The 20,592-nt window shown below is 40.0% G+C and overlaps 1 protein-coding gene and 1 long non-coding RNA gene across 9 annotated transcripts in view; one reads left to right on the top strand and one right to left on the bottom strand.

Moving 5' to 3' along the window:
• The window catches only part of HHAT (hedgehog acyltransferase), a 192,876-nt gene extending 181,295 nt beyond the window's left edge, over nucleotides 1-11,581 (bottom strand). For 3 of the 7 annotated variants that reach the window (XM_064509633.1, XM_064509628.1, XM_064509635.1), the window contains exons 1-3: nucleotides 11,414-11,581; nucleotides 9,557-9,706; nucleotides 4,062-4,129 (exon numbers count right to left, since the gene is read on the bottom strand). In XM_064509633.1, coding sequence (XP_064365703.1) covers nucleotides 4,062-4,129; nucleotides 9,557-9,650 — 162 coding nt within the window. In that variant the 5' untranslated portion in view covers nucleotides 9,651-9,706; nucleotides 11,414-11,581. Of the gene's footprint in view, nucleotides 1-4,061; nucleotides 4,130-9,556; nucleotides 9,707-10,866; nucleotides 11,007-11,235; nucleotides 11,379-11,413 lie in introns of those variants that run through there. The other 4 variants (XM_064509630.1, XM_064509632.1, XM_064509629.1 and 1 more) reach the window with 4 other exon arrangements.
• LOC135327931 (uncharacterized) overlaps nucleotides 11,081-20,592 on the top strand; it is a 29,541-nt gene continuing 20,029 nt past the window's right edge. For both annotated transcript variants that reach the window (XR_010388561.1, XR_010388562.1), the window contains exon 1: nucleotides 11,081-11,192. This is a non-coding gene — a long non-coding RNA (uncharacterized LOC135327931). The remainder of the gene's footprint in view (nucleotides 11,193-20,592) is intronic.

Here is a 20,592-nt window from a genome sequence, read left to right as displayed (position 1 = left end):
TTGCTAAAAGGCAGCTTACTTGCTTTATGCTACGAAAGCAAGGACAATATGCCAAATCCTACTGTAAGGTAATTCACACTGCACAACCATATTTTCAGCTGATTTATACACAGAATTTAAAAGCCTTTACGGAGTACTTTGAGTATAAAAATATGCATTTATCTAATTTTGTTTTGAGGAAAATGGAGAGCAAATCTAAACTGGCTTAGAAAAGTTACAATTTGGATGAAAATACATCTTGCTCAAAGAGAAGCTTCATTTACTGTTTCAATAAAACCCAGTTTTGATCTGATGAAGTCAGGTCAGTTTGAAATTCCTGTTACAGGCATACCTCGTTTTATTGCACTTTGCTTTATTGTGCTTCGCAGATATTGCAGTCTTTACAAATTGAAGGTTTGTGGCAACCCTGCATCAAGCAAGTCTATCCGCGCCATTTTTCCAACAGTATGTGCTCACTTCATGTCTCTGTGTCACATTTTGGTAATTCTCACAATATTTCAAACTTTTCATTATTAATATATCTGCTATGGTGATCTGCGATCAGCAATCTTTGATGTTACTATTGTAATTGTTTTGGGGTAGCACGAACGGCACCCATATAAGATGGTGAACTTAATCGATAAATGTTGTGTGTGTTTTGACTGCTCCACCAACTGGCCAACCCCCTATCTCTCTCCCTCTCCTTGGGCCTCCCTATTCCCTGAAACACAACCATATTGAAATTAGGCCAACTAATAACCACCCCACAATGGCCTCTAAGTGTTCAAGTTAAAGGAAGAGTCACACATCTCACTTTAAATCAAAAGCTAGCAATGATTAAGCTCAGTGACGAAGGCACGTCAAAAGCTGAGATAGGCCAAAAGCTAGGCCTCTTGCACCAAACGTTAGCCAAGTTGTGAATGCAAAGGAAAAGTTCTTGAAGGAAATTAAAAGTGCTACTCCAGTAAACACGCGAATGATAAGAAAGCAAAACAGCCTTATTGCTGATAGGGAGAAAGTTTTGGTGGTCTGGATAGAAGATCATACCAGCCACAACAATCCCTTAAGCCAAAGCCTAATCCAGAGCAAGGCCCTAACTCGCTTCAATTCTGTGAAGGCTGAGAGAGGTGAGGAAGCTGCAGAAGAAAAGTTTGAAGCTAGCAGAGGTTGGCTCTTGAGGTTTAAGGAAAGAAGCCGTCTCCATAACATAAAAGTGCAAGGCGAAGCAGCAAGTGCTGATACAGAAGCTGCAGCAAGTTATCCAGAAGATCTAGCTAAGATAACTGATAAAGGTGGCTACACTAAACAACAGATTTTCAATGTAGATGAAACATCCTAATATTGGAAGAACATGCCATCTAGGACTTTCATAGCTAGAAAGAACTCAATGCCTGGCTTCAAAGGACAGGCTGACTCTCTTGTTAGGGGCTAATGCAGCTGGTGACTAAGTTGAAGCCAATGCTCATTTACCATTCCTAGAATCCTAGGGCCCAAGAATTATGCTACATCTACTCTGCCTGTGCTCTATAAATGGAACGACAAAGCCTGGATGACAGCACATCTGTTTACAACATGGTTTACTGAATATTTTAAACCCACTGTTGAGACCTACTGCTCAGAAAAAGATTCCTTTCCAAATATTACTGTTCGTTGACAATGAACCTGGTCACCCAAGAGCTCTGATGGAGCTGTACAACGAGATTAATGTTGTTTTCGTGCCTGCTAACACAATATCCATTCTGCAGCCCATGGATCAAGGAGTAATTTCGATTTTCAAGTCTTATTATTAAAGAAATACATTTTGTAAGGCTATAGCTGCCATAGATAGTGATTCCTCTGATGGAGTTGGGCAAAGTAAATTGAAAACCTTCTGGAAAGGATTCACCATTCTAGATGCCATTAAGAACATTCATGATTCATAGGAAGAGGTCAAAATATCAACATTAACAGGAGTTTGGAAAAAGTCGACTTCAACCCTCATGGATGACTTGGAGGGGTTCGAGACTTCAGTGGAGGAAGTAACTGCAGATGTGGTGGAAATAGCAAGAGAACTAGAATTAGAAGTGGAGCCTGAAGATGTAACTGAACTGCTGCAATCTCATGATAAAACTTTAATGGATAAGCAGTTGCTTCTTATGGATGAGCAAAGAAAGTGGTTTCTTGAGATGGAATCTACTCCTGGTGAAGATGCTGTGAACATTGTTGAAATGACAACACAGGATTTAGAATATTACATAAACTTAGCTGATAAAGCAGCAGCAGGGTTTGAGAGGATTGAGTTCAATATTGAAAGAAGTTCTATCGTGGGTAAAATGCTATCAGACAGCATCGCATGCTACAGAGAAACCCCTTGCGAAAGAAAGAGTTCATCGATGCAGCAAACTTCACTGTTGTCTTATTTTAAGAAATTGCCACAGCCACCCCAATCTTCAGCAGTCATCACCCTGATCAGTCAACTGCCATCAACACCAAGGCAAGACCCTCCATCAGCAAAAAGATTATGACTCACTGAAGACTCAGATGATAGTTAGCATTTTTTTAGCTGTAAAGTATTCTCTAATTAAGGTATGTGTATTGGTTTTTTAGACATAACACTACTGCACACTTAATAGACTACAGTATAGTATAAACATAACTTTTATATGCACTGGGAAACGAAAAAATTCATGTGACTCACTTTATTGCAATATTCACTTTATTGCGATGGTCTAGAACTGAACTCGCAACATCTCTGAGGTATGCCTGTACATGCAAATATTATAAATCAGACAGAAGGGATATGTTGGTAGCCCCATTTCCTGTACAGAGCCGCACTAAAAGCTAAACAGCTGCATGCATCTGCAAGTGTTTTGCATGACTAGGCTTAATTGCAGCATTTCATAAGCTTCTAATTTTCAGAATTGTTATTGTTTTCCTTAAAATAGCAAAACATACAGGAAGGGTCCCATAGTGATGGTGATGGGGGACTTAAATACCAAAATAATTCTATAGATGCTCATTTTTAATTTTTCCAAAAATAATCTCCTATATCATTCACATGTTGAAATTTTTCAAAAGGAATCAACATTTTTTAGATATACCATATTTCTTTAAGTATTTGCACTGCAAAGTCTGTTCTCTCACATGCTGGACCACAGACCAATGAAGAATGAAACTAGTGTTTGCTGACATTAAGCATTATCCAAACAACCAAATGACTTGAAAAAAATGGAAAAAAGACTGCTGGGAGTGTAAAAGGTGCTTGGAAGGCCAAACAACAGCATTGAAGATTATTAAGTGATCTTACTACTGAAAAACACTCCAGACCAGCAAACAAGAGAAAAACCCGCCATTAGAATTCCTAGGTCTGGATACACCAGGCAAGTCCTTTTCCTCATTAGAAACAAACAAACTTAACTATGAATATAAAAGCCTGTAATCTTCTTATAAACTTCTGAGGCTAAATCTGTATCTTTGGCAGGCAAAAAATCATTTTTGGAGATGTTTTGCTAGCTTTATTCTCATGCTATTGAAAGGTGGTTTGGGTTAGACTAGGGCACAGAGAAGGAAAAGCACTGGCAGCAGGAAACTAATCGGGTTTTTCCCCCCCAAAAAAAACCCTCCTAAGCCTGTCTGCTCTGACACACATTGAAACATGTTACAAAAAATTAAACAAAACAAAAAAAACATTAAGTACCACTGTCTGGCTTATAGAGAAGTGCTTCTATATGTATTGGCACATTTGGGAAAAAATGGTACCTGTGCAGTACCTATGCTTAGAGGCTTTTTTCTTGTTCTTCATGGAGCTTTGGATTCAGGAGACTACAGGAGTCTGGCTATATAGATGGAGAGAAGTATCTAACTGTCAATGAAATCTGAAAAACATTAAAACACCTTAAAATAAAGTTCCTGTATAAGGAGTCATCTCAGAAAAGGAAAAGAGCCCAATATACAGCGTAGTAACTTGTTCCACAAACTCTGCCTCCAAGCAGAACTTCATTTAATGTACTTGATTACTAAAAGAGGACTTTAATGAATGTCAAGGACAGACATTTACATGAACTTTACAGACTACAAATGCTGGTAACATGCATTAATCATACCTTTTTAAGCCCCCAAAACAGAATGCCCTGTTCCAATCCAAAATTTCTGTCAATTTCGTCTTCATACTCTGCAAAGAATAATACATCTTTATTAATGACAGAATACTAAGAAAAGCAAGAGTCAGTGCCACGGCACTCTGTTTCTAAGCGGCAACAAATTCTCCACATCTGTTTCACAAAGATGGACACTCAGAACCAAGGAAGAGGCAATTTCTGTGTGGAAGGAATTTTAGCAGCGTGAAGCCAACAAACCAGCAAAGTTTACTCCTACCCCATGAACATAAACAAGATGCCCTTCTCTAACCAACCCGTGCAGCTCCTGGGCATTGAGCTCTACTCATCCTGACTTTTTGGATAATGAACACGTAATACCCTGGACCACTGGACACAGTTTTCCAACCCTTTTCGACCTACACAGGCTAATGAACTTCAGCATGCCCAAATAAGTTACTGCAGCTTAGCATGTTTCCATTCATCAGCCAAGCTGCAGTATCTTATCTGTCTAGGGAAGCAGTTTTAACCAGTGGCAAATGTAAAGCACATTTAGTCATACACACACCATTGAAGTATAATGAAAATATTCATTGTTTTATACACAACCATTGGTCTCTAAACAGCATTAGAAACACACTGAAACAAAGGGCAGTTATTTACTGCAATGGAAACAAGTAATCCATGAAATATGCTTCAAAACCAGCTAGACACTTCCCCAAAAACCTATGATAGTCAAAGAAACTTCAAATCTCACTTCAATTACATGATGACAAGAGGTTGTCTCTAAGTACTTGAACATGCTCAGCTGAAAAAAGAATGAAAATTAAAAATTTACATGAAATATGCTCCAGTTTTTCCACAAACCTACAACCTCCAACTAAAAAAATTAATCTCTTAAAAAACAATTTTTTGCCTCTTACAGGCAAAGATATGATATTCTGTGATACAGAAGATAAATCTGTAGAAAAGCACTCTCCGTATCTGAGAAAATGTCCATCTTCGCTCTACCAGTCTCTAAAAATCTTGTCAACGACAATGACTAAGTACAGAAAAACTGTTGATGTTTTTGAGGACACCTAGCTGACCTGGAACAACCTTCTGTGGTTGGTACTGGAAACAAGCTGTTCCAGAGAAATAAAGAAAAACTTGTCCTGCTTAGTATTTACACAGAATTTTATATGCTCAAAGTATTGCAGTTTTTAATCACTTCTCACAATCTGTATCCTGTTATACAAGTGGGATTTACAGAGCCATTATTTATTCACAGAGAAGAGATGGAATGAAGTCAGAGATAGAGCCCAGGTTAGAATTTGATCTACTTCTGTCAACTTCTACTTGTTAAATCAATGCAATTAACTGAAGAGAATGACACTGCAGGGAGAGCTCTCTTATTCTTAGAGCACTTCAATACAAATCGTTTCCATTCCACTTCCGTAAAATCTCCCAGAAAAAACATGGAGATCCACTCCTCATAGAACTGCAGTTACAGTCAAAATACACATCTTCCACTCTGTCATCAGTAGCCAAGCATACTAGTGGCATGAGTAGCTGCATCATTCTTACAGGGTTATTAGTCTCCTTGTCTGTCTTATCTCTATTGCCTATCATGCCCTGTTCTTGCACTTGTGTTTAATTAGACTCAGTTTTGCACAGGGCTCCCAGTGGGAACACTCTGGCTCCTATTCCAACCATGCTCCCAATTTGAGCAGCCTCAGGCCTTAGACAGTGAGTTTAGCTTAGGAACACTCTCTTCTCATTTCTTCCATGTTAGCATACTGATCCTGTGCTGGGATCTGAATATAACCATAAAACAAAACTAAATTTAGAATTATAATTAAATGGAAAGGCTACACTGTGTAAAATTAATTAGTACTGTAGAAGTACACAAAGGAAATCTTGCTGTATTCTCAGTAATGAGAAAAGTATAGCTCAGTTTTAACCTCCAAATTGCTATAAGCTATCTACACAGGACATTTCCAATACAAGTGGAAAAAATAATTGTATCTTCAGCAGCTGTCACCCTTTTTCATAAAACAGATTTTAATGTTAAGAATTATAATCCAAAACAGTAAGTAGAACAGATACAACAGAAATCATAGCTGGGTTGTTTTAACATGCAGAGCGTATAATCAACACTATTTCTATGTTTTAAGACTGTTTGATATCTCCCTCTAGTGGAAAAGCAGGACATGAGACTTGAATATAAGTATGGTAAAGCATTTAGGAGAATAAGGGCTTTAGAGTCAGTTTTCCACAAAGCATTCTACCTTCTAAATTGACCAAGTTCTGCAAACTTGCATGCATCTACCAGCGCACATTTATGTAGTACTTCACTGATTTCTGTGGAAGCATATTCCTATCCTTAATTTCATTCACATAAGCATGTTTAGAAGACTTCTAGTTAACACAGAACACCACATTTCTCTAACTAGTTTCTCTAACTAGCTATTATTTTTAATCATGTAATACCACACTTGTTTACGCTAAAATAAGTATGCGCCAAAACATAGCTTTTCTTCCTTTTGAATTTTTTTTTAAACTGTTATCTTCAATATACAGTCAAATCCCAAGAAAACAAAAACAATGTAGCAGCTAAAAAGAGAATATTCAAAAAATATTCACATACTTTTAAAAGAGATGATAAACTGCATAAATAAATGCGCATTCACTGCAAGTTAACAGAATACCTTAATTCCAGAGTTCATTGTATGTTAACACATTTCCTGTTGCCTTCCCCAGATAACCAAGCCTTAAGGACCTTTTAGCGCAACTATGATAAATCTAGACTGCACTGGACTAAGTACCTTCTACCACTTCTGGGGAAAATAGAAAACACGTTAAAATCCTTCCAATGCTCATATCACAGATCAGTTCTCAAAACTGATTTCCCTAGAAGCAAGCTTGTTGCTTATTATTAGATCAGCAAGTGATTCCCTTCCTTCCCTATCACAGGCAAAGCAAAATAATCTGCCTACAAATTAAACATTTTGAATTTTAAATGTGAACTCTTGTAATAACTTCCAACAGTTCAAGAAGAAACCTCAGCTACTCAGCAGACCCTGCACTTCATAGGGTAAATTCTAGGCTACCTGGGAAAAAAAAGGAAAAAAAAAAAGGTTCAATGACTTGGTTAAAACAGTTACTAAAGGGTTTTACTACAGGAGTACAGCAAATCAGGTAAGACACTTGTGAATATTAAACCTGGAAAAGGCAACAGCAAAGAGAAGCAAAACTGAATATTTAATATGTTAATTGAAACTCTGTTTCCACAAAGTTTATTAAATTTTTGTAGCAGTTCAGTTAACAGTGATACTAAAGGGAGCAGATGTTTTGACATCAGCATAGAAATGGAGCAGAGCTGCTTGCACATGTAAACATGACTGAAAGACCACTATGTCCTTTAAGTATCTGCCTTACCCCTTTCAATTTTATACACAAAGCAACCACCACAGCCAGAAAAGAACTCATGTGAAGTAAAAACCTCTTATGAAAGAAAATATGATTATGCAAGCCTGCTTTGAGCAAATAGATGAGAACAGGTACACACAACTCCAGAAAACAAATTCTTAAGCATCTGCTGAGAAATTCATTTTCATGTATAATATTTGTCTGGGTTTCTTTTTTTTTTACAATTTTATTCTATTATCATTAAAAAGGATAGCCATAGATCCTTTTTTTAAAATTACTACACAGTATTTATTAAGAGATCCATCTTATCTGCAGCAAAATATCAATAACATAAGATCTAATTAAAATGCAGCATATTGTGAAGTATATCTTTTTCTCAACTGCTGATTCTTAAAGTGCTACAGGTGATAGGTTTCAAGATTAACATGGAAAATGCTGAATTCAGAGGGCTTTTTTTTTTCCTGTATCTTCCTTACTTCAGTAGCTAAATAAATTTGTGCCTAAAGTAAGGAATACACATTGCTGAACTGACAAGTACAGTCCTGAATGAAAGAGAGATTACAGAAAAAAGGCCCTGGACCTGTGAAGACATAAAAATCACACTCAACACTATGCACCACAAATAGTTCCTCTGCACTTCAGTGGGACTTCTTACAAATAGTGGGACTTCTTATGCACAAAAAAGTACATATTTCCATGTTTTCTTAGCCTGGCACAAAGATGTTCCTAGTGAGAAGGTGACAAAAGCCTTGGCATTTACTTTATAACAAACACGCAGGATTTCTCACTAATGCTTAATAAAGACCTATGGACAGGAAAGGCAACCGAAGGAGAAACAGAAATATTCCTGATAGCCTGTTCTAGTATTTCACTTATTTTCTAGCATATTTAGAAGGAGAAAACCCTGTTGCTGTGGAATTTATCTCACTTGTAATCTAACTATAAATTCACTGAACACCACTACATTAAAATAAGTGAATTCAAGATTTCTGTTTATATACAGAATGAGATTTGTGATGTTTGTTCAGCAATAAACTGTCATGTCCCACTGTACTAGAATAGACAGGTTACAGCAATTCCTCTTGCCTGGCTTAACGGTGGAAAACTTTACAGTGTTAACTGTCAGCTAGGTAGTGCATCCCAGATACAGAACATTTTGCTGCTCCAGTGCGTATGTATACACTGTATAAATATGTAGATATGTATATTGATATGTAACACCAGCAGAAAAATGATATTCATCTGAAAAGTAACCTTAAAACCAAGACAAGTTACAAGCGTATATATTAAAAAAAAAAACGCACTACCTCTTACTCTGTCACCTTTGAGCTAGACTGAACAGCTGTCACTAGGGAGCACTCACTCACCCAAGAGGTTCTACTGACTTCAAAGAACTTAATTAGCCCTTATGTACACATAGATACGGCCGTGCTGTGGCACTCGCAGGCCTATGGCCTGCCTGCACGTCAAAGCCACAGGAGCAAAATGTCAGATGTGCACCAGAAGTCAGAAATTCATGGATTCTAGCCATGTACTTGGCCCATTCATCTCCATCAGCTTCTAATGTAGGCTCTGTTCTTACAACGCCTCCACATATTCACTTCTGGCACACAGAGAGACTATTGAATTTTACAAGGCCACTCACAGTCTTAAACTCAACCATGTGTATTAAAGTTTGCCTCATCAGGGCCTTACTGCTCCTGAAAAAAACATGTTCTACAAAATTAAGAGAAAAGCATGCATCTGTTCCTTTTCATAATATAATTTGGGCTTCAAAGGTTTCCATCGCTTATTCTGACAGGTGAGCATCATGATACCATTACCAAGGGACTTTTCTATGATTTTAAACACAAACTCTTAACAAGCCTCATCATAAAACCTCCTGCATAGCTGGTTCCTTGACAAAGTCTACTTTTATATTCCTAATTTACAGTAAGAAAAAGAATAGATGCTCCAGCTCAAAAGTGTCTTTTGGGAACCCTCTGGGAGCCCGACTGAAGAAGAAACTAATAGATAAATAAAGTTAAGCAATTTCATGAGCCATACAAGCTAGAAGAAGTAAAAAAGCAAATGCATATGCCTTACAGACTTACTTCTAGAAACTTTGTACACTTCATAGAAGGAATAAAAGTGAGAGCCAACTGCAACAAACACATAGAGATACACTTCCCATGCTGGTAGCATCATCTGTCTTAGAGCTTTTCCACCACTGATCACACTGATTGTGACTTCGTAGTTAATCCCTTTAAAAAGGAAGGAAAACAAAGAAACATGATACAATGTTGTTTGGCATCCAAATATCTTTAAAACAATAAACAAAGCTACAGAAAGATTGATAATGCAATTTTTTTTTTTTAAATTACTTCACAATCATGTAGTCTTCATTTGTATACTGTATATCATGAATATCAGTACCTTCTTAGAGTAACTACTGTTGGGAAGTGGCTAAAATTTATAAACATTCTTCTAATATTTTGATCACAAAGAGGTAACATGTCTAACTGTTTGTATTTAACACTTTCCTTAAGGATAACTGAAAAATTGCCTTTCTGTGCAAAACAATCCCACCTGTAGGATTTTAGCATACATAAATTAACACCATCTCTCAATACATAAGAAATAAACATTTGTATTTAAATTTTAGCTTCATAAAAAAAGAACACATCAACTAACTTCAATGTCAAAATGGTGCTGCATATGTTTCTTTCATAAATAAAGGTGGCTAACACGGAATCATTTAATAAAGAATTGTGCCAGCTGTTTTCTGGAATAAAAGTATACAATATACACTCCAGTTTTCGAACTACCTATCTTTTTGTAAATGTATCTGAGGTAAAACTAACACATATAATGATGAAGTCTAAAAATGCCTTGTGTCTGCACAGACACTCATCATATATAATCATATATATACACATATATATATATACACATATATATATACACACACACGCACACACTCCCCTACACACAAGAACACGTTCATAAGATTCCTTTACAATTCTGTTATGCCCAATCAGCCTTAGGGCTTCACTCACACATATGGAATTGCAGAGTTCTCATTATATGAAAATACATGTTTACAATTAAATATTCTCCACAAAAAGCTGCAAAAAGTATACACAGGAAGAGCACTTTCAAACACCTGCATACAAAATTAAAGCTTAGGACATCATTTATTGCAGAACATGACAGAGATATTATCTCCTGAAGGGAAACTCAGGCAGAAGATTTCATTCATATAATTCTTAAAGTCATTTCAGTGCAGTAGATAGCTAATACGGTAATGGTACCAGAACAGTTCTATTATGTTGTAAACGCAGATTTGGGATATAATCAACTACCGAATTGAACCCTGTCAGAAGAATCTTTCTCAGAAGAGAAACCGCTCGCTCGAGGTTACCTTGTATTTAAATACCCTGCACACAAACCAGTTTCAATGGAAGCTTTCCCTCGCTCAGACGTGTACGAATTCCCGCCCTCCTCCTCCTCCTCAGGTGCCGCTTCCAAAGTACAACCGAGCGCAGCGGGCGGCTGCTCTTCCCCAGGCGGGCGCCTTCCCGCCGCAGGACCCACCCACGCGAGCCCTGCGCAGCGCGGCGCCGCAGCCCCCGCCCCGGCGGAGCCCCCGGCGGCACCCAACGGCAGCGGCGGCGCGGAGGGCGCGCCCGGCAGTGCGGGACGGCGCAAGCGGGAGTTCAGACTTTAAAAGCGCAGCAGAAAGGGGAGGTAGGCGCTACTGCAAGGGCTCCGGCGCGGCTTCTCCGCTCACCGAGAGGACACGCGCACTCCCCACGGGGACCACGGTTCTGCGGGGGGAGGACCCCACGGAGCCGCCGCTGCCCCGCGGCCGCAGCCGGACACGCGGCGTTTACCGCCGCTGACAAAGGCGAGGGGAGGCGGGGCGGGGCCCAGCGGCGCCGGGCCGGCGGCCGCCCGCCCGCCCTTACCTCGCGAGGGGCTGCCCGCCGCCGCTCCCCCCGCGCCCAGGGCGGGGCGCAGCCCCCCACGCGCCGCGCCTCGCGCTGCCCAGCCGGCGGGGCCGCCTCGGTTGGAGGCGCGGGGCCGTTAGCGGGCGCGCGGCGGCGGCGTGGGGGAGGGGCGAGCACGGGGGACGGGGCGAGGGGAGGGGCGGGGCGAGGGGCGGCGCGGCGCGGCCCACCGCGGCGCCGCTCCCGGGCGCCGGGCGGAGCCGCAGCGATCCCGCAAGGGCTGGCGCCGCGCTTCCGCCTCCGCCGCGGCGCCCGCCCCGCCGGGGGCCGGGCCCGGCGCTCCCCGCCCGCGGGCGGCGACGTCGCCGCGGCCGGGCCTGCGGGGCGGTGGGAGGCGGGCGGCGCCGCGCGGCCCGGGCGCGTCTTTGGCCCGCAGGGGACGGGCGGGGCCGAGGGCCCGAGGTGCGGGCGGCGTGGGGGTTGCCCGCGGTGAGATGGTTAAGATATATATTGTGCTTGGGGCTGTGAATTTAGCAAGCCCGCCTGGTCTGCCCTAACCTGTAACTGCATGGGGCGAGGTTGAAGAGGTTTTAAGAGCCGATTATAGGGGGGGAAATGGAGTTAGGAAGGAGAGCCAAACTATGGGTTACATGGGAAGGGTCAATAGGCAACAGCATGGTGTGGAAAACAAGGTTGTAAGGAAGGAAGGTGGCTCTGCGATAAGGTTCGTGGTATCTCACGTTGTTCTCACACTCTCGGTTTTATGGATCAGTGATTATGTAAGAATCCCAGTCTTCCTTTGCAGCAGAGCTTTGTGGCTCTGGCGGTCATGTGAAAAAGCCAAAATACCGCGGGTACCCTGAATTAAAGGGGTAAGGAATAAAAAGAATGCCATTTCTTAAAGCTGTATATTTTTTAATCTAATTTTCAATGTTTAATCCAAGTTTCAACTATTTGGAGTCATCTTGGTTCATGGGAAAGACAGACAATGTTGGAAGGATGTTATGTGCAGCAGATTAACAGTGAGACAACATCCACGATATGTCACATAAAAGTTTGCAGGCCTTTTATAAGGACAAAGTAAATTGAATTTATTGTGGTAAAGAAGGAATTGTCATTCTGAATAAAACATCCCTGGTCTCGCTTGCTTTTCCAATACCTGCCCTATTTCTCTTTATTTCTAAGCTCGCTGAACATGTTTATATTTACTGACGTTCCTGTTCTCTTTGTCACAGACCTCTCTATCACCTCTTCTGTCCCTGTAGTCAAGTGATACACTCTTGCCAAAATCTTTAACAGACTCTTCCTGACTGAGCTTATAAACAGTGTTCCTTCCTCTTCAACCTTCGACTTTCAATAGTAAATGTACTTTTCTTCTAAAGAGCCACTGTTCATCTGACTTCCATGACTTGTCCTCCAGGAGACTGTATTATTCACACTGAATGGAAGTTACCTTCTCTTCTGCTTTCATATCTTTTTGCTAAAAAACCCTCATCTGCCAACACAAACTGAACTTCTTTATGGAGATGGTGCTTAGGTGCATTCTACTCTTACCTCCTGCTTGATCTGCAATTTTCACCTGGCCAACACTTTCTTGTAGATATGTCACACAAGCCCAGTGTGGCTGAAATAGACCCTTCAATGCCAATCCATTAAGCCTTTCATGTTTCCTTCTCTCAGAGTCACTATGGACAGTACCATTACCCTTCCTGTGGTATCATCCGTGACTTGGGACAGAGACTGAAGACTGTGTCTGGGTCCATTGGTTAAATCTGAATTTTTCCATTCATCTTTGAATGTAATGCTTGATCCTGCTTCTGTGTTCATTCATAAAGCTGAACCTTTTGTCATCTCATAATTCGGTTAATGAAACTTTGTTTTCTTTGGGTATGAAAAATGCAGTATAACTCCACCTGGATCTATCGAGAACATTGCCTGATTCACTGCTGCAAAGACCATTTTTGTGGCCCACGACTTTCGACGACTTTTGTTCCCTCTCCCAGCTGGCGTGTGTTTAGTGGCATAAAGTATCTGCATCCTATGTGTCTTCTCTCATTCAGTGTCAGGAAGTCAGCTATGCCAATGGAATCAGTCTCCATTGCCCACCTGTTTCAAACAACACCTCCTCCTTCTTCCTTTGTTCTCCTCACACTTGGGAGAGATCTCCATAAACATGCAGAGCCACAGTTCTCCAAAGCCTGCCTTAAAAACTTGCTGATACCAAAAAAACCTTCACAATTACCAGACTGATGGTATACTGAAATCACTGCCATCATGCAGGTGAGCATTGTCCCCTTGCTTTCTTGCACTCCCCTACCCATGTTTGTTCACAGTCACTTCTCTTTTATTTAAAATATAAACCATCTGGGTAATGTGTGACTAGGGATGTAGGCATCATAATGATGATCATTGATGGAAGGGCAATAGAAGAACTTTACATGTTTAAATGAGTCGCAGGAAGAGGACGGTAACTACGGTATTTTTTATGAGTTGGGTGGACCTTTCCGAATAAACCAGAGAGAGAGTGGTGAAAAATAGTAAAGTGCTGTAAGGAAAATTGAAAACAGAGAAGTCTTCTTCAATACATATACATCTGAAAAGTTCTTCCAGGAAGGGCCGTGTCATTTAACTGTGAAGTAAAAATGAAGGATTGTATTAAAACCAAAGTCATACCATTTTGCCATAAGACATTCACAATAGCCATTTCCATTTTTTTTTCGGCTGGAGCAAAAGCTAGCATAACACAGTGACATCAGTGATTTCTGATTTTGCAGTAATCGTATGATAACTTCAGAAATTAACAAGCCTGAAAAGCCAAATAAGAACGTGGGACTGGAAGTGCAGATGCTGGCAATCACATCACAGAAGCCATCTCAACCTGCATTTTTAAAGTGGGAGGGGTTGCCCTCCTCCTTGTACTTCAAACGTATTTAATGAAGCTTACAGCTCTTATCGTTAAAATCATTTTTACTTTCCAGCCTAAAATGTGTTGGCCAATTTATATTCGTCTGTTCTTGCACCATGTTAAATCTTATCCCTCTGTTGTTGACATCTTTGATGTATGTATAGTGGGAAACGTTTCATATCCTTTTAGATGTCACCTTGCTAGATATTGCATAAGTTCCTCTTATAAAATAGGATTTCAGTTCCCCTGATCACCTTAAGAGTCTTTCTTTGCATGTTCAAATTCATCTTTCCTGATCCTTGAAAGCCAGACTTGCCTCTAATATTCCAGATGAGGTCTCACTAGCGCTTTGTACAACATGTTAAGTTTTCTCTGTCTGAACCAGAAATATATCTCCTGGTGTCTCCAAGAATTGCATTTGTCTTTGTCAGAACTACCTGGTGGTCTATAATCATTCTGACTGATGCTTCCAGTTTTTATTTCCATCTGTCTTTTCCAATGGATGACTCACACCTTCAGCTCACAGTGTCAATTGTGGTAGCCCCTAAACACATGATACTATATTTGCATTATTGAATTGCTGCAAAGCTTAAGGTCAGGTACATTTTCCTCTGTGTTGCCCTAATCCTCTTCCCTGTTGACAGTACTTCCCAAATATTTGCCATCAGCAGGTTAATCAGTACCTTCCCTAAAAAACTGTAATGGTGCCTGTGTAACAGCACCAGACAACACCCTTGCATTTAGCAAATATTCCCACAATACTGTAGAAGAGTTACGGCCACTAAGGGTCAGTAGCGCTTACATTTTCCTATAGTTTTGTGGTTTTGGGGCAACAGCTGAAGTTGATACAGACAAAAAGCCCACTAGATGGCTGCACAATACAAACAGTGTGCATGCAAAAGTGGTATTGCAGATTTAAAATGGAAGGAGGCATAACAAGCTACATCACTTACAGCAGGTTACATCTAAAATGACATCTTTTTAGTTAGTTATGTGGTGACATCCAGGAGTCCATGTACTTCTGTGACCATGTAAGTGGCTATTCTTTCACAAAGTTCACTGACAAGCTAATTGGGCAAGAACACTGACAAACTCTGACAAGAGTCCCATCTGGGAGATTTTGCTTCTAAATTACAAGGGTTTTTTTTCACCCGTATGCAGTGGATTTTATATAGTAAAATGTGACAAGAATCTCAATGAATGACTTTACAAGACTGGCTGTAAACTAAGCTGTTGAACATAGCTGGCACAAGCTAGGTGTCTACACAGCCCTCACGGCTTTAGATGGCGTGGATAAAAAGAGAATCCTGCTATTGCTATAGTGAATGACAGGCAGCTGATGAACTAGGAAGAAACAACCCTAGAGAAATGATATCAGAAAGCCCCACGTCTAGTTTGATCAACAAGAATGCAAGGAGCTTTTAAAATGTATCTTGACATCCCAGCACCTGCGAAAGCCTGGCTGGTAGCCTGTTCAAGGCACTCTGTGCTTCATGAAAAGGGTTGTTTGATGCTTGTATGCTTGCGTCAGGTTTATCTGAAGTCAAAATACAGCAAAGCAGTTTGGACAGAACCATGATTTGTGTTGGTAGAGGTGCTTCTCTGGGACATGGGGAAGACAAATGCAGAGGATCATTTCTGCCTGAAGTTTAATGCCACTGTCCATACTGGTCTTGAGAATGGCAACAGGGTGGAGAGGCAGCAGCCTGCAGAAGAGACTTGTGTTCCTCATAGCTACTGAAAGCCAGCAGAAAGGCATACAATCTAATCACTGCCTTGAGGAACATGGAGGGTATAGTGCCACCCTCTTACAGATAATTCAGAGCCTCACTTTGAAAGAAAGTCCATCTTTAGCAGATGTTCAAATCATCTTTCTTTTTTTTCCTTTATCTCTTATGAAGTTGCTATAGCAGTTGTTCAATACTGATGACGTTTAATTTGCTGAACCTGGGTTCTTGAACAATTTAAACCTTTTCTATACTCATTTTTTTTTGCTGAGTATAGCAGTGTCATGTAGGTATACACTTTCTGCCTGTCAAAGCCCTAGCATAAATGAAATTACACTGGGGAAAAGGAAGTGTTCCTGCTGGCATACTTCTTTTCCTTTTGAATAATTGGCTTAAATTAATAAGCTGCATAGTAGGAAGATTGATATATTGGTAAAGCTTTCTCAAGTAGACAAGGACTTTAGGAATAGTATTTGAACAAAGACAGCAGAAATTATGTCAGTGGCTTTCCTGGTCACAGCCAAACTGTTTATTTTGATTTTTTGAAAGCTGAGACACTGTTAGAAGAATTATGCTCCCGGAGGTCCTGGGAGCAAAGCACAGTTCTATCTTCTGCCCTTGAAAAGAAGAGTCTTCCAGAGTAAGCTCTAACAAAGTTTTTCTTCCGTATGTCATTTCCACATTAGATTACTACTTCCCAAGGCTTTCTGTGCAGTTGTCCACTTGGGAAATGCAGTTTGTGTAATGTGTAGCTAGCTGTTAAGCTGTGTAGTTGGGTGAAAGCTTCATGATGTGTGGGAACCTCAATGACTTCTAGTTCACTTGAACCTGGAGTTTGAAGTGTTGGTTTCTAAACATAAAGTTCAAATGCTGTTTGAGAGACTGCTTCCCTCTCCAATGTGACCAACCTATAGATGTGATGATCAGAGACTTATGCACACAACTTCCAGAATTAAGAAGAGAGGACAGAGATAGCAGAAAGTCTTTAAAAGTACCTTATTATAGACTTTTTGTGCAAGTTCTTCAGGGGCGAGCACATTACAGAACTCGTAAGTTCTAGGGCTTCTTCATGGCCACAGTGAAAGGGCAGGGTGGGGGAGTGAAAGATGGTGAGAGGGGTGAATGAGGCATTCTGTACCTGAAAAAGTAAAACCGTGTTTATGTTTCTGAGAAAACTTTTTATCAACTCCTCATTAATTTAGAATACAATTAAGAAGTCAAAATGAAAATTTATGAATTCAGCTGTGGAGTCCTCATGCAGGCTAAAACACTGGACTTCCAGTATATAAATTCCCCATGGAGAACCACAAAGCTGTGCCCTAGAACTTTGCCTTATTGGTCTATATATCACAGGACTGGACCAAGCCTCTTGTTTTCATTCACTCACCCTCTGTCTATCATACAGTAATGTCCCATGCATGCAACATCTTAATGGTGGGACACAGTCAGCATCCACTGAAAGTCTACTTATTAGAAGTTTGTCCGCATACAGGAGTAGCCATGTATGTTTAGAAGAAATAACAAGTATGACAAGAAATCTCCATGTAGCAAAACAGCAATATTAAAAATGGGAAAAGTCAATAATATAAAAGGTGTGGTATTTACAAAAAGAGCCAAGTAAGTCTTCCAATAGCCAAGTTAAATATGACACAATTGAGGTTAATGTGAACCCTCCCTCCAGAGATCCCAAGCATGGAGTTGTGAATTCCAGGGAGAAAACATGCAAGTTTGCCCTTTTTGTCTTGTTTTGCTTGGCTTCTCGAGTAGCAAATATTACAGTAAGTCCGTTTTGGAGACAGTCACATCTTTACAGATTTATCTCTGCTCTGACTGCAAGCCCTCAGCTTTTTTTCTATCACGTTTAACTGTATATGTGTAGACCTTGTTTATAAAGAGATGCTAGCAATCACAAAGTCAGGATTTCTGTGCAGGCAGAATTCATTTCCCTGGCTTCATTCTAATGAATCCCTTGTATCTTTGAGAACCTGAAGCTGAAGATGTTTCATGCTCTAAGGCTGGAAAATTACCATTATGCTTGTGACTGGGGATTCATAAAATTACTTATGGAGAAAAATACAGTAAATTAATGCAGTATTGTAACCAAGCAGCTCACCACTGGATGCATGCTGAAAATCTCAGAGGCTTCCTTGTGAATACACAACATGCTTTGCTTAGCTAAAGCCCTGAAAACCGTTAACTCTTGGTCAGAGCCTTTTAAGGGATTTCTTCCCTCCAGTGAAAGCAGTGCTGTAAGCTAAGGCATACTACCTTGCTCTCACTGTGGAGGTGGGCTCCGCTCGTGTACGGTTACCATAAATGAGCTGAGGTTTAACTATGCTACCCTGATCGTGTTTGAATCTTAATTAGCAATCCCTGCACAGCTTGCCCCCTTTTTTAAATAGTCAGCTATTAACCATGAGGTTTTTCTTTTTACCACAGTAATATTTAGAAGTTGTCTAGTTTTAAGTGTCACATTATGGGATTTAATGGGATGGTGAATCAACTCCTACATGTCTTGGCCACAACATTGAAATCTTACATGATTGCTGGTAAGGAAGAGTAGGTAGTCCATTACTGGAGTGTTTAAACATCTGGATATTTGAGTATCTCAGTCAGCCTTGGGCAGAACAGATGGCCTGGTCCGAAAGTGGAAGAAGGAATTCCTCAGAAAATCCCTACTTGAGACACTACTTTTCTTATCATTTTAAATGAGTGGAATAAAGTTTGGAGAAAAGGCCAGATCATAGCCAGCTTACTCAATTTTCATTTAAATCATTACAGACCGTAGCAAGACTCCCACCTGACCTCAGACAGGGCAAGTAACTGACAAAACGTAAGTGATCCAAAAGGTGTTTTAAATTTAGTTATATTGAGACTGTAAATCAGATGCAAATCTGATTCTATTATACCACATTATACACATCTTTTTCAGTGGCATAAGAAATTACTCCTATCTGTGCACATCTATATTTAATCCATAGCCATATTTCTGAAAACACTGCCTTTTAATCAATTCAGTGAATGGAATAAATGTAGCAAAAAAATACATCTCAGATTACTATATGATAATTGACCAAAAATATTCAGACAGAAAGCTCTCTCTCCCTGCCTGCTGAACATTTTTTCTGAACTCTCCATCTCTTGACATCTCTTGCCTCTATGAACAGCCAGTAAAGGATCATTTCAGTTGTCACTGCCATCTGTATTTTAATAATTTATTTCTTACTTCCTATTGTTTGCCATACCCTTGCAAAAATGTGGGCATAAATATCTTTCCAGGTTGGTTATGACTATTTTTATTTGACAGAATATTTTTCTTTTGTCTTTTTAAAGCATGCAAAGCTAAAAAGCATCAGTGGAGCTGACTGTTCATAACATCACAAGCAGAGCTAACAGCCCTGTCTTGTCGCCAGCTATTGGAACAAACCAGCAGAGGTCTCAGAAACTTTTCCCTCAGTAATCAGCCAAAAATATAGATCTCAGTCTTTTTTGGTCAGCTTCCTGGTAGGAATATTATTTCTTATAAACATTTCTAATTCAGAAGATAGTCTTTACAGCATTATGTTAGCTTAGTGCTTGGATACATTCTGATGTCTTTTATGAACAGATTTCACTACATCCTAGCTTCATGAGCAATGCCAATATTTAACTTATTTTTCAGGCTGCCATTTCTTCAGGGCCTGTCTTTTTGTTCTGTGAGTGTGTGAGGCCCAGTCTTAATTACCAACTATTCCTTCTAAGCTCTACCAGAATATTAAAGTCACTCAATACTAAAGTTAACATAAGTATATTATTTGCCACTGCCATGCATGCTTTTTAGTTACCAGATGCATTTGTGGCCTGATGGCTGCAAGGTCCCATTCCCTTCCTACATACCTACTTTAGTCTGCATCTGCCTTCACATTGTATTGTAACTAAAAAGCTTGAAATCGGTTTCATAAGTACATGAGTGACCCCTTAAGAAATAAGCGAACATATTATGAGCCAGAAGGAGCCTTGCTCTAAGCATATTTTGGAAAACAAATACTTTTGTATGTTTTATCCGAGCAGCTTTCCTGCTTTGTGCATCAACTTCCCCCTAATTTGTCTCTATTTATATATTTTACCTCTGCTCAGAGAGAGGATAATACTCTGAAATCGGCCTCCAAGCCATAAAAAAAATGACTTCAGGAAGCAGATAGACATCTTCTATTTTGCTGCTGTGTTTATATAACAGGGCATAAATGTATATAAATGATGAGAAGTGCTCTGTCATACTCGAAGCATTTTTTTAGATTGTTCTTGAGATGATGCCTTTCAATAGAAAAAAATTCAAAAGCTCTCTTGGTGCCTGTGCGAAATGCCAACAACATCTCACCCTGTATGGATAATCTCTTCATATAACAGTGCTAAAATATTAGCAAAATTGCATTGAACTCATAAATATTTACAGCTATTTGAAATGCTAGAATTTTGCTCTGCAACTAGCACAACTCAACTGAGTAACATTGTGTGCAATAAAAAAGTGGGTCACTACCAACTGTGGCTTATAACTGCAACATGATTTGCAAATACATTGAATTGCT

This window comes from Dromaius novaehollandiae, chromosome 3 (assembly GCF_036370855.1).
Source record: "Dromaius novaehollandiae isolate bDroNov1 chromosome 3, bDroNov1.hap1, whole genome shotgun sequence".
NCBI lineage: Eukaryota > Metazoa > Chordata > Aves > Casuariiformes > Dromaiidae > Dromaius > Dromaius novaehollandiae.
This window is presented reverse-complemented; position numbering and strand designations above follow the sequence as displayed.